The 21,168-nt window shown below is 35.9% G+C and overlaps 1 protein-coding gene across 6 annotated transcripts in view; it reads right to left on the bottom strand.

Moving 5' to 3' along the window:
* Positions 1–21,168, bottom strand: part of SESN3 (sestrin 3) — a 69,078-nt gene that overhangs the window by 8,572 nt on the left and 39,338 nt on the right. For 5 of the 6 annotated variants that reach the window (XR_012132597.1, XM_037013769.2, XM_037013766.2 and 2 more), the window contains exons 2-9: positions 19,017–19,082; positions 16,315–16,512; positions 14,704–14,886; positions 10,094–10,330; positions 9,390–9,564; positions 4,220–4,338; positions 3,226–3,416; positions 1,017–1,161 (exon numbers count right to left, since the gene is read on the bottom strand). Coding sequence is in view for 5 of the 6 variants with exons in the window: in XM_037013769.2 (XP_036869664.1) it covers positions 1,017–1,161; positions 3,226–3,416; positions 4,220–4,338; positions 9,390–9,564; positions 10,094–10,330; positions 14,704–14,886; positions 16,315–16,512; positions 19,017–19,082 (1,314 nt within the window). In the remaining variant the exon portion in view is untranslated. The remainder of the gene's footprint in view (positions 1–1,016; positions 1,162–3,225; positions 3,417–4,219; positions 4,339–9,389; positions 9,565–10,093; positions 10,331–14,703; positions 14,887–16,314; positions 16,513–19,016; positions 19,083–21,168) is intronic. The other variant, XM_037013767.2, reaches the window with a different exon arrangement.

Raw genomic sequence — 21,168 nt, 5'->3', positions numbered from 1 at the left:
ATGCTCTGAGTTGATAGGTTAAAATTAATACTCACATATTTTCAAAATTTATTATAAAGAAATATGTTTTGCTATTATATTTAAATTATTTTGGTAACTTTCTACAGGTTGGGTTTATTGTTGGATATAATCTCTTGAGTTAAGAGAATATTTCTAGATAAAACCTAGTAAAGGAAGAAAATCTAGTGTAAATATGTAAGTAGGGCATAAAGATCCATCGAGGAAAGATGGTGGAGATAAAATGGGTATTTATTTGATGTGTGATCAGCTCTAAGACTTCAAAACATCTGTTAGGTTTTGAGGCCATAACATTCTTGGTCAAGTTAATTAGTGAATATTAGGACCCTAAAAAGATTTTCTTACTCTGAGGCTTGGGTACTGTGTTATAAATGGAAGATTCTTGGACTAACAGGTCAATACCTAGGATTTAAAGCCAATGCTTATACTGTAATGTTGGTAAAGACGTTTAACACTTTTTAGGTCCTAAATAATGATTCTTATATATTTCATCCAAAGAAGTATTCTGACATAATAAATAATATATTTGGCTCAAAGGTCTTGCATTATATTGTCAAAATACTAAATTACCCAATTAGAATGAGAAACTATTGTTCTAATATGTTAACTCTAATGGCTAGAGTTAATGAATCTCTAAATGGATATGCCTTCTGAGCCAAGATACAATTACACCTAACAACATCTCAGTAGGCTTGATTTTTATTAATCATTAGAATGATAGATGGCTTCACAAATGTACTTCAAAAATATCAATATTCGGGTCTTTTCTTTCAAAGGTCAATACTAAACTTTATATACCACATTGGACAAAACATAACCAAAATTTAGTTAATATTCAATAAACCTAAATTTAGTAACATAAAAGTAAACAGATGGCTAGCTGATGCCACTTTCATAATGGCACTAATTTATTAATATTTTCCTGTATAGTTTTTCATAATCATTGATAATTATATTGAACATTTATCTATGGTAAAATGTCTGGTCCTGAAACATACCTTTTCTGAGTGTTTGAACTGATGCCAGTAACTATCATACATGCGCTTGGTAGTTCTCTCAGGATAGCAGGTCACTGTCTTAATGTAAACCTTCAGGCTTCGTTCAAGTAATTGATTAACTTCTCCATAATCATAGTCATCATACCTATGAGCAAGGTGACAACAGCTTTATAATGACAAAATAAAATTTTCTAAAATTATACTGAGAATTTCATTATCTAGTAATTAAATACCAAAAGCTCACTAATTAACTCATCTAACAAATACTTAGTGCCTGTTATATGCCATGTACCTTCTGGTACTCCTCTAGGAACTGGTGATACACTATTGAACTAAGTAAGACAAAAATCCCTCATGGAATTTAAATTCTACTGGAGAAAAAAAAATTAAGAAGACAACCCTATACTATGTCAGCGGTGGTAACCACTAAGGAGAGCAGAGGGCACGGGAAGTTGGGAAGACAGCAGCTGTGGTTGTGACAGGGTGGGCAGAAGGGCCTCTCTGAGAGGCTGACACCTGGGCGGGTATCAGGAGAAGGGGCACCACGGTCCAGCCCTAAGGCAGGAGTCAAACGTTCCAAGAAGAGGGAGTAGCCAACTGTCCAACACCGCTAACTCGTCAGGGAAGGTGAGAACTGAGGGCTGACGCTGGAGTAGCCACAGAGAGGTCACTGGCTACCTCACTGCCAAGTTTTTTTTGGCAAGATGGGAGTAAAAGCCTGACAGGATAGTGGGTTCCAGAGGGAATGGGAGATGAGAAAATAGTGACGGTAAATATACAACATTTTTTCAAAGAGATATGCTGTGCATGGGGGCATAAAAATGAGGCAACAGAGGGAAAAGAAGAGTAAAGAAAGGACTTATTTTTTAAAGATGAAAGAAACAGCATGTTTATATACTGATGGGAAAGATCCAATAAAGAGTAAAGTTGATTAAGCAGGAGAAAGAAGGTAGAATCGCTAGAATAGGGACCTTCAGAAGATGAGGGGAGATGGGATTTTGTGCCCAAGTGCACAGGAGCAGACAGTTCATCCATATTAACAGAAGGGACAGCAGAGGAAATGGCTAGAGAGGAGGACAGCTGAGGGTAAAAGTAGTGAGAGCTTGTGGGATTCACTTCTACATTTTCAGTTAATTTTTATCCCACACATAATGCTTAGTTAAAAAAAAGTTATCTCAAGGATTTTATATAAGCTTTATTTAGTAGCATCCTACTGATAAATACAAGCACGACATGTTATTTACTATCTCGAATATAATATTTGTCACAACTGAATTAAATTCTATTAGTATTTATTTTTCTTAACTAGGTGAGTACAATGTATGTTTTAAAATGTGAGGATTCTATAACTTATTGTCTAAGACGGTAAATGGTCTAATAGCTGTAACTTAACCACATTAATAGCGTCTTTTATGTAGAATGTTTCATTATTAGTTGATTGTTCAGTAAATTTCTTTTTTTAAGTTAAAATTATAGAAAATACTTTACTTAACAAATCAATCCTAATTCCATTCCATTAAGGCTTTCTGATACTCTCTCAGAAAGAATACAGTATAGAGTCAAATGGAATAGATTCATAACTGAGAATTTCCTTTCTGAAAGTCTATCTCCATAAAATCCTTTACACTCTAGCTTAGAAAGGTACATTCTTGAAAAAGAGCTTGCCTTGCTGATTAGACCATTCAATTTCATGTACTCATTTACTCACTGTTCTTTCATTGCTAATTTTCTAAACTTAAAGGCCATTAATTTATAAAGATGGATAGTTTTGTTTTTAAGTTCTGATGGAAGCTTCATGAGAGCTTAGTTTTATTTATAACTACCATTCCTTCAAAAATAAGAAATAAACCAATAGAGCAACCAGCACTTATTACAGTGATCTAGAGGGACTCAGTATTTGTTTTTTAGCTGTCAATTCTTTCAGGAAGGATTCTCAAATTCGGTCTGATTCTACCTTATTCCCACTGATTACTGATTTATTTTTTCCCCTTCTTGGTAAATCCTTACCACTGTATTCATATGTGCATGTTACAATTCAAAATAATTTAAGAAAAACGCTTTTCTATAAAATGGAATTAATCTTTAAAAATCAGAAGTCCGCATGTAATATGTTCTCCCCAGAACTATATACCCCTAACCAGGACAGAAGTAGATCCATGTCAGGATTTTCCTTTGGTAATGCAGAAGACCGCTTCCACAGCGAACATACCTGATTCCAAACATACAGTGAACATAGTTAAATAAAGCTCTGCGTAGCATGGTTGTGTCCACGTCCTCATGGGTGGCCATAGTGTTATAGGTGAGATTGTAGACCATGCGAAACTTTTCATCAAGAAGATGTCCAATGTCAGAATAAAGCCTGTTCACCAGGGAGAACCCGTGATTTTCCCAGGTGTAGTCCTGAAAGAATGGGATTCATCCAAGTACAGAATGGCATTCTCTACTTAAACTCTATGTTTTTATTAAATATAACTACGGAAGCAAGCAACTGAAGATACTTCAAATTTAATTCTAAGTTTGTAGGTTTACTAAGAACGTTTCATATCAGTCTGCAGATCCGAGCACCATGTGGTTTCCTCAATGGAGTCCAAGGTCAGGGGTGCTGGAGTTGGACTCTGGCCTCCCCTGTGGCTGGGGACTATGCAGACTGTGCTCTATCTGAAGAACCCCAGAAGACCTTGGGGTACTCCTATGTGACCAAACCTACTCAGTGACAGAGGCAGTTAGCAGATCATCTGAAACAAGTGCAAAGGAGTCTGTCTTGACTCAAACTTACTCTCTCTTTAGGAGCCACATCACTATTGTGGCTATTTTTCTGGGGAGGGTGGGTTACATAAGTACTATAACTACTAATGTGTGATCTTATTACAAAATACCTTTTTATTATAAATGTGACCATATCAGCTGATTTCCTCCATGCTCCTCCCCACAAAATGGCATGAACACTATACAACTACCATGTATTAATGCAAATATCTGAGTAAAGCAGACAGCTTCCTTTTGTCTTTAGTGGGGAAAACATTGGAAATAATTATCTGCTGGGACATCAAATTAGGCCAAAAACTAGGTTAAATAAAAAGATTTACACACTCTATCAAAATGACTTACTAACTTTAGAAATCAATTTACTTACATTTCAACATTTCACAGTTAAAGCAACAGTACTTATTCTGTAGTTTCTCTGAATTAAAGGCATCTCATACCTGAGCTCGGAATGTTGGCAAATGTTCTTCTCCTCGTCTGGCAAAGTCTTCATACCCAAAACCAGGGTCTTCAATATATCGGGAGACATCAGATGTTATAATCATGTCATACTCAAAATCTAAGGACAGTTAGGAACAATCTAGCATTAAGGAAATTGTACATAACTAGAACAATGAAACAATTCCACCTTCAACTTCACTTTTTAGCTTTTCCATGGATTTCCAAAGTTACAATATTGACTACATAGCTTAAATTCATATAAAGTACCTACTGCTTAAGTTTTGAATACAATTTCATTACCAAATACTAGCAATGTTAACATTTAACTATCGTTATCCTAGGCAAAAAAACTAATTGGAAATATCTAAACAGTAGTAGCAAAGGATTGATTCACTAGTTGTAACTTATTTGAAGGAAAATAGCACAGATCTTTGAGTATAAAGCATAGCCATTTTTTTTATCTCTCTGGGGGATGAAGTGGGATGTGGGGAAAAGAAGAGATGAAGGTAAAAGGCCACTTTAATTGAGTTTATTAAGATAGATTTTGTTAAAATTTTATATTCCATCTGGATGTATTCATAGTGAAAATTAGTTCAACACAGTTCATTTTTAGCTTACAAAGAGGCATACAGGGAAAGACTGGCAAGGGAACACAATGTGGAGAAAACAGCCTTTTGGGTGCGGATATTATTCTTGGTTGATCTGGGCGTTAAACAGGAAAGTTCAGTTTGTGAAAATTCATTGTTATATACCTAAGATTTGTACATTTTTATGTGCACATGAAAATAAAAAGGTATGCAACTTATGAAGTAACAATGTGCTTATGATACTGGCATTAGAGTATTATGAAAGAGGCATTCAAGAAGAAAGGAAGATTAGAATAATATTAAGGCAGCTGACTTCTGCATACTTGGTAATATTAGAAATCCACCACTGAGAAACTTTAAATGCCTACTGAATGCTAATTTGATTTAAAGGTAACTATTTTCTAATTCACTTTCTTTTTGCAGGTTAGTCTATCTTTATAATTATTTTTTCTGATTTCAACCATTAAAAGGGGATGGGTAACCTTTATTTACTCCCTTCTACTCTAGAAAATGAACATATAGTTTTCAAAATGAAAAAATTAGCTCCTATGCAAAGTACAATATTAATAGAGTATTTTAGTTAATATTAAACTTAATGTTTAATAAATAGTCAATAAAACAATTTTATGGCATAATAAAAAAGCATAATTTTTAACACAGCAGTCTTAAGAAGCTTAAAAAACAAGTGGTTACAGTAATTCATCGAGAGACCCGGTACACTAGTAGTACCTTAATTATCATTCATCTCTTGCTATTCCATGAAAATTCTAGCAATAAGGTTTAACTTTTCCTTAGGTTGCTACCATGGACTAAATGGGGTGCTTGATAATAGAAGGAAAGATCGAGTGGCCAGACTACCCAACTTTGGAAACACCTTATTAAAATACCTTCTTTATTACATATAGAGAAGAGACTGGCATTTGTTGAGAACTTACTATATACCACTATGCTATGTACTTAATATTTATTTTTTTCTTTGTTTCATTAACATGGAAAGAAATATCCACTGAAGAAATAAGCAAACTAACTCTCAACCACTAATACCACCGTCAGTACTGAGTGAGGGTCAGCAGGAAATACAATGTGGATTAGCTTAACATGATGTGGAAAACTTGCAAACATTAAACTACTTAATTTGATCCGAAGCTTTTAAGTGACTTTCAGTTCTCTGAAGAGAAATCTCAGGCTCATCCCTAGCTCCGTCCCCCAGCCACTATTGTCCCTTGTGCTCCAGCACCCTATTTGAATAAATAGAGACACTTTAAAAATGGTGTTTTCAGTGCATAATCTCTTAACATTTATGAATTGTTTTCCTTAATTCAGTCCATCACCTAATAATCAAAAGAAACGAAGCAAAATTTGAAAATGTAGTAGCAACTGCTGAGACTACTATGAAAACTAGGAGTTTTGTGCGTTGCAAAGTAAAATTAAACCAGGAACAGTGAGCAATAACTAAACTCTGTAAACAGTTTCTCTCCTCAAGTGCTCTTTCTTCCTACATGTACAACCAGCTGGTTTCATTTGGCAAATATTGATACTGGAGTTGACCATTATGTAGATGGTACCTTTGATTTCAATGTTAGTTTTTGTTTTGCTTATATACGTTTTTAAGTTTTCACATGACTTTCAAACATTTTTATATGAACAATAGAGTAATTAGCCACAAAAGATGGAATTTTTCCTATGAATAATATCCATTCATTTTAAAATCAGGGGTCAATCAAGACCTATTTCTACTCAATTTTGTCCACAGAAAGAAATGTACAAAGGTCTTTTTATCAAACCACAAATATTTTTTCCTATATTTTTTAAGAAGTCAAAAAAAATTTTAAAGATGTCAAAATTAGTGTTCTGATCAACAAATCTAAAACTGTAATTTTAATTTTATCTAAACAAATATTTCAAAGTCTGGTCTCAAAGGAAATAATAATTGGCATATTATTTGCATTTCTGTCCCTACGAGGTAGCTACTAACATAATACAGAAAACCTCTGTTACAATAATGGAACACTTTTCTAACTTGAAAAACAAGAAATAATAAAAGCTAGTTAACTATTATCCAAGCTATAGAGTACTACCCTGGTAGAATCCTTTGAACATTTATTTTCTTTGAAAGGCTTGAAAAACTATTTTTAGAACATCTACATGGAATCTGGAATGCTTATCATGTTGGTCAAACCAAGACATTTTTATAGGAAAAGATAAATTTCTAGTTTCATTTTCAAACATGGTAGGTCTATAAAAAAATGACTCAATCAGCCACTGTACTGGCTCATTTTTCTATGTTATCTTTGTGTGACCAGCAAATTAGTACTGAGAAAGGTTAAAAACAAATAATGACATGATTTATTTCCTTGAATGATTTACAGATGATACAGCCTCTTCCATTAAGTTTAGAACATACTTTCGGCTAGGGCCCAGGACTTGCTGGCCACAAGTTAGAAGGCAGCAGTCCTTGCTCAAGGGCCCAAGAAGGGAGAATAGAGACTGGGACCCAAAATATATTTTCAATACTAAAAATAAGAAAACTTGAAGAAATAAAACATGTTTATTCTTTAAGCTCTAATCATCTTAAGAGAAACTCTTAAAAGATCAATGTCTAAAAGCAAATAGATTACTAACCTTCATAAAAGTTTACATTTTTAAATATTGTTTTACCTAAAAGGTTCACCCTAGGCTCATGATTTTCCTTTGTCTCATCTGTTCTCCCCACGATTTTTTTTCCCCACATGATTTTTATAATCAACTCTTTTAACTTCTAATTATATACTGATAACTTCCAAAACTTTATCTTGAGGTTAAAACCCTCTCCTGACCTTCAGACTGTCTGCTCCATCCTTGCTACCCCAAGTGTGCTCCTCAGACTAGCAGCACTGGTGTCACTTGGTGATGAGGTGTGTGGCCTGTCAGGTCCTAGCCCAGCCTGACTGAATCTGAATCTGCTTCTTAGCAAGATTCGCCAGTAACTCACATGCACATTAACGTTTGAGAAGCACACAAGTAGCTATCTCCAGACTGGAGGTTTTACAGACATCTCAACTCAAATGTCCAAAATATGGCAGCTTATATAAGTTCCTTAGGGTAGAGAGGTCTTCATGATAAGGCCTCTTATCTACCTAACTAGCCACATCATCACACTATCTACCTCATGATTTATGCCACAGCAACACAGAACCACTTGCTCCTGCATCCAGTGTTTTTGTGCCCTGGCTCAGGCTTGGATGGTGTTTACCCCCGACTCCTCTGTCTCCCAGCCACTGCCTGACTCTCTTGCACTCAAGCCTCTAAGACTTAGCTTAGAGCAAACAGCTGCAGGAGTCTTCTCCGAGGACCTCTTCTATCCACCCTACCAAGACTGGGTTCAGGGTCCTCTTCTAGGCTCATATACCCTTCACATTCTGCTATGCAAAGTAATCATTTTTTTCTCTCCCACTAGCAACGAGAGCCCCCAAAGGGCAAGAATCGTGTCTTATTTAGCCTGACAACGTTAATCCCTATCACAGTGCTGAGACTACATAGGGCACTCAATAAATTTTTTGTAGAATATTAAACCAATAACTGAAACATCAAGTTTCTTTATTTGGGAATTCCTGTTATTTAGAAGCTCTGAGAAACTGTTACTTAACATACTCAATTTGGTACATAAAACCTTCCATAAAAAAAGATCATCAGGGGAAGGACATAAGGGTTCTTATTCTTCCTGGTAAAACTTCTGAGAGCCATTGCTCCACGCTGTTTGACATTATACCAGTTACGGCCAAATCGATTACCCTCAGAATTTATGAGACTGACTAGTCTTAAGACTAGTAATTTTTAAGCCCTCTTTTAAGCCAATGAAACTCTATTTTAAGAATAAATATTATATAGATTGATGACTCTGAAGGGTTTAGGCTTTCTATTGAGTCTGTTCTTTTAATAACCTTTCCCATGTGATGTTTATTACCTTTTTTAGTCATAATTGAAGTTTCCCTCCTATTTCAATTCTCTCAGAGTATTAGAAAAAAGTGCATTTTTAAGAGTACAGAAGCTTAGCTTTGAATACAAAATGAATTTCTCCAAACCTAATATAATGACCCAAATAATACACATAAAATTCCAATGATTTCTTCAAAGAAATGCGAATGCACATGCAATGTAATTTTAGAACTATTTCTGGAGAAGCAGCAGTGTGAGAACAATCCTCCCACACACTCCCCACGCACAAAAAAAGCAAAAGCTTTTTAAAAAATTATATCTGTTGAAACAGTATTCCACTTATCATTACAAAAATTATAGAAGTAGGATGACTTAAAATATTCCTATCTAACTTAATAGGCAACTGGGCTGCTTTGTATAACACTGTATCCAGAATAGAATATGGACCACATAGGTGGAAGTTCCTCTCAACTGGGTCTGAAATGTACTCAGAGATGCACCAACGTAGGAGGGGAGGCAGTACCACTAGGGTCTGGCAGAGGAAGATAACTACATAAAAGGAACATGCCAGTAGAATCATTTTTACATAATCATACGGAAAGATACTAGAGGTGGTCTGTCAAGGTTCCAAGGACGACTAAAGGCAAAGACTGAAATAAAAAAGCACCTGAATGAGGAAATGAATGAAAAGTATCTCCAGAAACCACGAAAAGACTTTCTTTCTTCTCCTTCTCAAAACGAGTGGTCATTTCTTCCTGAGATGTCTCTTCTTCTTCCCTTTCTTCCTGAAGCCTTTTCATTCTCTCCATTAAGGCCTCTAGCTCACTCAGAGAATCTACAATCTGAGGCAGACAGGATGATGTTTGGGTGTTACTGATATTAAAAATTGTTCTAGCAAATGTCTTAATCTCCCAGTGTCATCTTACTATGTACAGTGGCATGGGCACAATTATTAAGTTCCTAAGTGGGTTTTCCACTAACTCCACAGGAAATCATATGACAGATACAAACATTTTCAGACATATGATGTTTTTGCTTCAGTTATAAATACAGAAAAGTTTGTAAGTACAGATATATTTAATCTAGATCTAGTACCTGATATATATCATAGTTTATTTTTTAAAATGATGCACCCTGAAGATTTGTCAATAATATCTATCTGTGTTAAAGGAAGTATCTATTTGCTTAAAGCCCTTTTAAGATAATTCAGAACTTCTGGTACAGGTTAAATTTTATAGTAGTAAAAATTATGCAAAAAGATTTCAAGTGTATAATATACTGTTTAGTCAGAGAATAAATTCTCTCTAGAAGTTTTTAACATTAGGAAGTTTAAAGGCAAAATAGTAAAGAAAAGCAGTTAAGGAAACTGACCCCAAAGTTGGTGCCTGCGAGGGATGCGTTCTCTATGTTGTTGTCATTAGCGAGATCACACACACAGAAATTGTTGACTGATATCAGCCTGAATCCGTTGGATATTTCTGGGTCTCTCTCTGGATTGATGCCACTACCAAAAACAAAGCTCGCCAGCGCATGATAATGTGCCAGTAGGACCACAGCATGTACCAGTTCTGGCAGAGACCAATTATTTTCTCCAGTTTTGACAAGTTTCTGAAATGAGAAAGTAAAAGTGAAAATGAAAATCACAGAATACTACAAAGCAAGTTTAGAAAGCATGGAAAATCTACCAAATTTCATATGTAATACAACCTTACAGTAATAAACTTAAAACTCCCTTTTAAAAATGTCTCTTATATTAAAGATACGGGCTTTGGTCAAACAATGTTACATTAAAACTATCAAACCTAACAGTAGAATTATATTGTGGCTTCTTCTGAATTCCTTATATATACAATGGAACTTCTGCCTCCAAAGCACTTCTACATATTATTTTAATAAGACATTTCAGAGAATCAGAGAACACTGGAGTTAAAGGGATTAGCAAAACATCTACCAAAACCATTCATTTTAAGGTTTTAAGCAGAGACTCTACCTTAAAAATCACATAAGAATCGAATTCAGTAAGTCAACTTTCAGTTATCTTTTAGGCATCTACTCTGATGGAGAAAGAGCCTATAGCAGATGCCAGAAACTGTAGAATACTACCTAACATTTCAGTAAGAACTTAAAAGTTTCAAAGCACTTTTTCATATGCTATCTTACTATCTTACTTGATCTTTCACCTGAATGACGGACTCACGAGACGCCATTCAAAGCAGTGATACCTGGGTACCCAATTTCTCCCAGAGCCTGATCCATCTGTGGATCCCTTGGGGTTTCTTTCCCGTCAGTGTGTCCTCTCTCTCTGTGCATGTGTGGGCTGCTGCTCCCGCAAACCAACCCTCATCTCACCCACTTCACAGCTAAAGCCCCAAACCAAGACTTGCTTTTGCTTTACTGTCCATTATTTAACTACCATGCCTGCGCGCTTGCACACATGTAATTTAACAATTACCAAAAGTGCAGGGAAAAGAAAAGGATATTTCAACCACCCTAGTATCTTTTAAAACATCACCTTTTATTTTTATAAGAATAATGTTATAATCAGAGTATGCATCTACTTTTTTCTGATTTTCAAACTTGACATTTTGACATGTTCATTTTTCTTGAGGCTACAATGTTTTATATTAATTTTAAGCATGGGATATATTCTACAGTAATGCATGTACACAACTACTTCTCCTATTCCTTACTGTTAGATATGCCAACTGATCCTACATTTTTGCTTATTTGCTATTATTAGTATATTCATGCTATAACTTTGCTTATTATTCTAGAAATAATTGTTAATAGGATTTTTAGGGCAAAGAATATTAATATTTTTATGATTTTTGATAGTATTGCCAAAGAGCTTTCCCAAGGGACTGGTAAAATTTATAATGCCTTTACCAGTCTTTGCAGGATAATCATTAAACTTGATAGAACAGCGAATACTTTTTAAATTCATTATAATCTAGACTCTTTTTTTAAACAAATTCTGAAGCTCTTTCAGTAAGGTCACATATGACCTCCAAAAGGCCAAATCTATTTCTTTTTAGTCCTTATCTTTTATGATCTCTGCAGGATTTACATTTTCTTTACTTTCTCCCTTCCTGAAATTAATCTCCCTCGACCTCAGCAATTCCATGAATTCTTTGCATCCTTTCAACCCTGAGATGCACCTCCCTCCTCACAGGCCCCCTTTTCCCACAGCCCCTCCAAAATGCTGGCTTGCTCTCTTCTACCCATGATCTCCCTGGTACAGTAACTCCTGGAAGGATCATTCATTCTTTCAATTTGACCTCTGCTTATCTATAAATAATACCTGATCTTATTTTGAATCTACCCCTTATCTTGAACTATGGCCCTGTATTTCCTTCTGTAACTGGACATCACTGTATCGATGTCATAGACTGTTTGCAGGCCTGTGTATGCCAACCTGCTCACAGCAGTGCCTTCTGCCCAGTCAGGAATGAAGACACGTTAGAGTTACTCTCCTGTCCTACTCCCTTTCTCTATCCTACCAGTCACCGAGTCCTGATTATTCTCAAGCAGAATAGTTAACATACACTCTTACCTCTCCTCTTTATCTCCCCATGGCTTTAAAAAAAATCATTTTGCAGGTAGGTTACTGCAACTGTTTTATGTCTAGCATTTCTGCTTCTACACTAGACCATTTGTAATTTAACTTCTATATTCGCTAAAAATGCTTATACTACAACTCAGCTCAAAAACCTTTAAGGGATCTTGATTCTTCATCATTGTGGTCTCTAAGCTCTTTTGATCATATATATATATACTTCTGACAGTAACAATTGGGAGGCCTAACTCCTGATAGCATGTACATTTATTTATAAGTTAATATGTTCTGACAAAATACAACATTTTATATAGATCAGTTATATACACATACTGTAATACTAATATTGTAAAATGCAGAAACCTAAAAGGTTAAGAACACACACACACACACACACACACACACACACACACACACACACACACACACACACTCTAGCATTTTGAAGGACTGTCTTATGCACCCCTGAGGTACCATAACTCTGGAGACTAGTTTCCTGAGGATAAAACAGAAATTCTTGAACACAGTATTCATTGGGTCAGACACAATATGACCCCAATTTTTCCCATCTCCCATCCTCCACCTTACATAACCATTCCTAACTTGAAGCTGTTAGCTACTTTTCCAAGACACCATAATATTTCATACATTATTGTCTGGCAGAAATACCCTTCTGTACTTAAAAATTCCCACTTATTCTTCAAGAACTATCTCAAATGTCACTTCTTTTATAAAACCTCCTGATCCCATTCTCTTTATGCCTTTATAAACTACTGTGCTATGGCCATTATCTCTGCCTCTCCTCCCCTAGACTCCAAGCATGTCCAGTGGCAGGGTCTATCTTTTTAGACCCACCAAAGTATCTGGCACAGAGTTATTATATTAATTAAAATTAATTCCTTTATCTAACTGACATATCATCAAAGTAGAATATAAACCTCAGCACAGAATTGTGTCTCACATTCCCAGGTAGCTACACAAAGTCTGAGAGCATACAGACTGAAAACAGTTGAGGTCTGGTTTAGGCTGGGCACCTCTGGGTGCACTCTGTCTCATGGCCATGCCAATTGGCCACCAGGATTGCTCTTTCTGGAGGGGGAGTGAACCTACTTAGCAAGCTGGCCCAGCCCACCTGTTGTGGTGGCCTCTGACACAGCTTTCACACTTTCAACACTTCCTACACAGACATGGATCATGGGGCTTCTATAGGGTCTGTGAACCAGCTACCATCGCGTACATGCTGCATGTTGTTCAAAAAAGAATGGATGCGACTTTGTACAAGTGTCGCCAAAAGTGAAGCTGTGGAAGCCAGAAATCTTCTGAAAAAAAACATGTTGTGATGGCCCCATGCAGTTTGTGAGGGGGTCAGTGGGTGGAGAGTTCCTGTCCCTGAGCTTAAAGCGGGAACTGTGAATGCTGGACAGTTCGAGATGTGTGTGCCGGATATATTTAAGATTAAGACTCCAGCTATTGCTGCTGTTGGTCCCGTTGAGTGACTACCAGACTTTTAACCAGATTCGCAGTGACATGCTGGCTTCATGATTAAAATGCTGCTCATCAAAATATTTTGAATATGCGTATTTTATAAAACAGAGAACTTCAAGCTTTATACTGTCAATCCCTAAAGAGAAAAATTAAAATGAACATATATGCTTGGGAGAAAAAAATGTTAAGTTTGGTTTAACTGAGCAAATAATAAACATGTAGTCTAATAAGACAGTTTTTTAAAAACAGGCATTTCTATGCATTAGAAGCAGGGATTTTTAATACTTAAGGCTTCTACTAATGATAACTGAGATGACAGCTCTCTCTGATTGAGTAGTTACCAAGTACACACACAGTGCTAAGGGTATTTGTAATAGCCTCACCCTGCAGGCCTTTGATGGACATTCTTTTCGACGTGCAAGTGCTTTAGTCAATCACAGCTTTATTTTTCTAAGCTCCAGCTTCTAGAGGCCTTTAAGCATTCACACACCACTTAGAACTAGAAAAGAGTGTAGAACTCATTTAATCTAGGTCCCTCGTTTTATAGAAGGGGAAACTACTGAGGTCCACAGAAGTTAATTTACTAAAGGTAGTAAAATTGTGAGTAAGAGTGGAGGACTAGACCTCAGGTCTCCGATTGCGCAGGGCTTCCTTTGTTGTACCCACTGCTTGAAAATAGAAACCAACTTTTCTCATAGCCACTCACCGAAGCACTTGTATAGTTAACTACTGATTACTTAAAGTATTCATTTGTACCTTCATTAAATCCACTGACTTTCTAAATTTTTCTCTTCTACACATATTATTATTTTTTATTTTCCAAGTTCCTGTAATTATTTAAAGATTAATCAAAATTAATTCTTAAGCAAAAAAAACCCAACTATGTAACTCTTATAATCATTAGTAAACATCTTTTTTATTTCAAAGGAACACTCAGTACCTGAATGTGCTCTTTTGTGATCAGCCAGGGTCGGTGTGCTAGCAGCTTATTTATTTCATTAAGATTTTTCAGCCTTTGTGGTACATATTCCAAACCATTCAACCACTCAGCAATACCTCCTGTCTTTAAAAATTCATCCACATGCATGTTTATTAAGTAAGAACACTGGTGTCTGGCTGCAGCCTAAAACACAAAGGGAAAAGTTAGTTGATTAAACAATCATTGTAGAGTCCTACTCTTTTTCTAAACAAATAATTTAGATGGAGTTTAATAATTTTTATGGCCAATAATTCTTTTCTTACAGATTCCTCCTCCTTCTAGAACTTTCATCACAGTGCTGCCATAGATTTTTGAGTCAGTACAGGAAGCTGATACTTATATAAGCAAATAATTGTTACACAAAGACAGTCACTTCCTCATCTAGAATTTGGGTCAACCTAGACATAAGAAAATACATGTCCATTTCATTATGGTAAATGATATCAACTATAATCTATTTAAACCATAAATAAAATGTTATTAATTTGTATCGTACCAATTCAGAATGCATGCTAACTTGGATACCTCTCTTATCTCCTTTCAGATAACTGATTTCAGATCTCATCCATGCACAGCACCTACTGAGGTAGAACTGAAGCTCCTGACATCTTCCTTCCTATGCATTCAAAATCAGCCTTGATACTGACAATTTGGTAAATCCATGCAAAGCAGACTTTTCACTGCTCCTTTACTCAGAGCTGATCCTTAGTAAAATAGCACTATTTTGTTCTTTCTATTTTCTGTATCTTGTTTATCTCTTAGTTTGTAAGCATTCTAAGTCTGCCAGAACTTTAAGCTGAAATTAGTCTTAGTCAAGTTCACCATTCAGTAAAACACAGAATGCTGCCCTTTTGTCATTCAAAGTGAAAGGGACACAGCATAGACAAGATGATCAAATCAAACGTGTAAAAACCAATCTGCCAGCTCACGGCCCCCTCTGCGGGCTCTGCCAGCCCAGCTGCTCTAGACTCTCCCAACAGGCAGACCTGCATCCTGCTCTTCTTCCGCTTTCTCTGTAATAGTCCAACTGTAACACTGTTTCAGCCTACCTTTCTCATTCTTGCTGCCTATCGTCCCAATTTAGAAGTCTCTCCCGCCCAAAATATTAACTAGTTAACCAGTTTGTGCCAAGTACTATACTGAGAAATACTGTAACTCATTTCAGAGCTTTCCTCTTATCCAGCATCTCTGTGGGTGCTGACTGGTATTTCCCTTTTAGTCGGCCAAATCAGTAATATTCTTCCTGTATAAAATGACTAAACAAAATGTTATAACCTGTTTTGTATTAATAATAAAAACAAGATATCAAGAGCAAAAACAAAACTTGTGCAATATTAGTGGTATTGCTTTGGATCCTACAAGCATCTTTAATCATAAGAGATTAAACTGATAATTAAATGAGAAAAGTTAAGTAATTAAGTAGTATAAAGCATTCAAAATGTATCCAAAAGGACACAGGCTTCTTCAATTCTTATCCCTACAAAGTGCTGCAAGCTTTGCAAGCACACATGTAACATTAGGTGGGAGGAGCGAGGACGATGTCAGGTGGGGGCAGGCACAGGCCAAGCGCACCATTATTGCGATGTAGTGCCTGTGCGGCAGGGGAAGGGGGCCGTCCATGCGCAGCATGTAGAACTGGCTCCGCAGGAAGGACTCCAGGTATTGGGCGTGCAGAGCCATGACCTGCGTGACGTTGTCCAGGCGGCCGGACGTCGAGTACTCCTCCACCAGGAAGTTGGTGCGCTCATCTGCTGTGTCTGCTTGGATGACCTGGACACCAAGACACACAAAATGGTATTAAAAAGTAAACCGATCTGTAGTTTACATAAATCATGCCACTACAGAAGCGAATGATTGTTCTTTTGATATTAACAGCCACAGAAATTATGCAGTTGCTCATACCAGAAACAAAAAGGAAAGCACTACTCATTTTTGGCTCTGGGACCATAATTTATTAAACAACAAATGTCAAATTAACGAACATTATACACACACAGCTATGAAACCGGAGAGAAGAAGCTCCCATCTGCTTTGCCCAGCGCACAAGGCAAAGCTTTCGGAGACCACTTGCTTGGCAGTCGGCATACTGATCTGCGGTGAGGCTGAGGAAGCGGCATTTGATTACATACACTTAAAATTTTATCTCAGCAACCTATGGAGATACTTAATCACACTATATTAAGATAAATACTTTCAGTTTGATCCTTTGCTTGTTTTTGCTATTCAACATAAAAAAGGGCTTCTGAACTTTTTATAGGGACAAAGGAAAATATTTATAGGAAAATTTATAGGAAAAGTGTTAATTGAAAAATTAAGTACACTGAAGTACTGGCATTCCTATTTTGAGCCTATCATATTAATCACTAAAAAACAACACAATTTATTAAACTGGACATCCTCCATCCTAGGAAATCAAGAGAGCTTTCTCAAAAACAGGTTATTTATATGTAGCTTGACACACAATGACAGCTTGGGCATCATACCAAGAATTGACTCTGAAGGTGTTAAAAGCTTATTAGCACCTTGTAGAAGGATCCAGCTCTGTGGGAATTATACGGGCATATTCTAGGACTGGTTTATTATTATTGATATTTTAGAGCTAGAGTTCTAGACTTAAGAACGCACTCATTTTAGATAAGTAAACAGATTCAAGTTTAAATTCAAGGTAACAGCAGAGCCTGGTCTAGAATCCAGGTTTCCTTAAATCTAGACCAATGGTCTTTCCAGAGATCCACACTGCCATTAACACAGCACTCTTCAGGGCTGGCTTTACAGTCTCTTTTGAAAAATATGTACAAATTATGCAAAGGCACTACTGACTTGAGGAAAATCTAATCCCAAAGGAAGTGTAAACTGTGAGAAAATGTTAATTACAATAGTGTAAAAATGAGGCAATTTCACTTCAGCTAATTATAAAGTCAAATATACTTGCATTTGTTCATTTTCCCCCATTTCGTCAACTACAAGGACCAAGATAATAGTTAAAAACATATTAAACAGGATCCAGATAAGCCATACAATGAGGCATAGAATATTTGTTTTTGCTTTGTATTCCCCAGCAGACATTTCTTCTGTTTAACTGATACCTAAGATACATTAATAGATTCATATGATTTGACAGATCCTGACAAATCAGTGGCTTCTGCAAGCCGTATTATCTTCCAACACATACTGTGAAAATTACTGTGTTTCAGGAAGTCTTCATGTATATGTGGCAATCAGTCCACTAAGAGCAGCAGCCCGTATGCCCTAAGAGGGAAGCAGGCAGAAGTACAACAGTCTCTCTAATGCATGGTCACTGAGTTCCCAAAACATTTCTGTTAAACTTTCCTTTAACAGTTTCATTTAAATGGTAAGGTCACTAAAAGGTGAAATGAAGTTGAAGGAATTGCTGACTCTGCCAATGTCCTGGCATGTATTATTTAAATTCTACTCATCCCTTCTTTTAAAATAATGCCTAGAATGTAACAGGTGTCCTATAAGTATTTGTTGATTAATTTCAGAATATAGAAACGATTCTGGTGCTTTAAGATAAATAATGTTTTTGCAGTCAACAGCGAATTAGTTTACAAAACTGTACTTAACCTGAGTTAGTAACTCCTTGAAACAGAGAAAAACTCAATTAGTGCTTCTTAAACTTTTCTTAGCCCAAGTATATATGAGAGACATCCAGGAATCTAGAAGGTCCTGTACATTGTTTATGGATTATCATCTCCTTGCATCATTTTACAACCTCTCTTTTCTGCATCCGCAGTCTTGACTTCCATCCTCACCAAAGGTGCAGACTGCATTGGGCCTTCTGTGACATGCTGTCCAGAGACTTAGAGCCACATGAAAGGAGTAACTACTAGGGATATAATATCATATTTTGTTTATTAGGTCTAGTTGGGAAACTTACTTTTTCATTTCAAAATATCTTAACATTTCTGTAGCCCTTAACCACCATGAAACCATGGCCATTTTAAAACATAAAACCTTCAGGCTAGTACTAAATTTTATTAGTTAGTAGCTTTGTTCAGAAAAGTTATGTTTGAAATGAAATACGGTAAAATTTTTATAATATCTAACTCTAAAATAAGAAGGTAGATAATTATATACATAAACTTTTAAGTGAAGTTGAAAATAAAATATTTCCGGTTTTCTGACATATAACTAAGAAACAAAAGCAACCACAAGTTTACTCCTGTATTAGAAATGGAGATATTCTGATACAACTAAAGCTTTTTGTATACATCTATATAACACTTAATATATTTTAGGACGGATAAACTTACTTCCTTCTCTGGAATAAAGGCACTTGGTCCTCTTGTCAAGGGCTGAGATACTCTGATTCTTTTATCCTGTTTTTAAAAGAAAAGTTTTATGTATTAATGATGACTATCTAAGAAGAGTTAAATTGGTGCAAATTTACTGCCAGGGAACTAAAACAAACAGAATAAATAGAATTATATAAAATTAGAAAAACTGTTAGGTCTCAGACCAAAGAAAATCCACAGGGCCATTGTGTGAATAAGGGAACAGGGTAAGCCCCTAACATGCGTACACAGTAGACTCCTCAAATGTCATTTCCCTCAGTCATATTCTATAGCACCACAGATTTTTAGTCCATATTTGCCATGATTGAAAACCATTATCCTCCATAATAAAGTCATATCTAACAGTATGCCAGTTACTCTTAGACCTCAATTTGAAAGCTAAGGAAAGGTTAAATTCAAAGATTACGTGTAACTCCCCAAGCAATGGACTGACCTGTGTTTTTTTACCCCCCTGAATAAAATAGGAGTAAGTATATCTAGCATAAAGGTTTGAAGTTTTAAGTAAGAAAAATGAAAAACTTGGAGAAGTAGAGGTTAATTTAAGAAATGGGAACTGTAACAATGCTTTACTGTTAAATTTACTATCCATTAAGTATTTACAACTTACAGATTACCAGTGGTATGTCTATTAGTTTTTTTAAATTTTAAAATTTTTTGTTAAATTTCTTTAATTGAAAAATATTTTGGTGTCTCCATTTTAAGTGTGATTATCTATAAGCCACAAAAATTCCAATCAGAAGTAACTTCCTTCTCCACAGGCATGTTGAGGAGCAGGAATAGTCAGGGGGAGGCTCCCAGGCTTTGAAGTCCTTCTCACGAGGAGAAGAGATAGGAGAAATGACTACTTAATTTTCTATAAAAAAAGCAATATTCTAAATTCTAAAAATGAAGTCCTCTAAAACCATAACATAAAACATCAATGCATACACAAAAATTAACTCAAAATAGACTAAAGACTTGAATGTTAGACCAGAAACCATAAAACTCCTAGAAGAAAACATAGATGGTAAGGAATTTGACCTCACCCTTGGTGATAATTTTTTGGATCAAAATCCAAAGGAAATGGGCAACAAAAGCAAATATAAACAAACAGGATTACATCAAACTGAAAAACTTTTGCATGGCAAAGGAAAATGCAAGACAAAATAAAAAGGCAGCTTACTGAATGGGAGAAAGTATTTGTAAATCCTATATCTGATAAGGGTTTAATAGAACTCATACAGCTCAACTAACTGAGGAAAAAACCTGATAAAAAATGGGCAGTGGATCTGAACAGACATTTTTTCAAAGAAGACATACAAATAACCAACAGGCACATGAAAAGATGCCCAACATTACTAACCAGGGAAATGCAAATCAAACCCACAATGAGGTATTCTCTCACACATCAGAATGGCTGGTATCAAAAGGACAGGACGGAACAAGTGTTGGCAAGCACGTGGTGAAAATGTATCATTCACATGTTGTTGGTGTGAATGTAAATTGGCCCTGCCACCATGGAAAACAATACAGAGGTTCCTCAAAATATTATAACTAGAACTACTACTGGATGATCCAGTAATTCCATTTCTGAGGTATCCAAAGAAAACAAACACTAATTCCAAGATACATGCACCCTTTTGTTCATTGCAGCATTACTGACAATATCCAAGATACGGAAACAACCTAAGTGTCTCTCAATGGTTGAATGGACAATGAAGATGTGGTACATATATACAATAGAACACTACTCAGCCATAAAAAAGAGAGAAATCTTGCCATTTGCCAACAACATGCATAGACCTATGGGGTATTATGCTAGGTGAAATAAATCAGAGAAAGACAAATGCCATATGATTTCACTTACATGTGGAATCTAAAAAACAGAACAAATGAACAAACAAAATAAAACAAACTCAGATACAGAAAACACACTGGTGTTTGCTAGGGAGGAGGGAGTAGGGAGTGGACAAAATGGATGAAGGGAGTCTAGAGGTACAAACTTCCAGTTATAAAATAAATAAGTCACGTGGATGTAATATACAGCATGGTGACTACAGTAAATAATATTGTATTGCAAATTTGAAAGTTGCAGAGAAAGTAAACCTTAAAAACTCATTACAACAAAAAA

Source organism: Manis javanica, chromosome 6 (genome assembly GCF_040802235.1).
Source record: "Manis javanica isolate MJ-LG chromosome 6, MJ_LKY, whole genome shotgun sequence".
NCBI lineage: Eukaryota > Metazoa > Chordata > Mammalia > Pholidota > Manidae > Manis > Manis javanica.
This window is presented reverse-complemented; position numbering and strand designations above follow the sequence as displayed.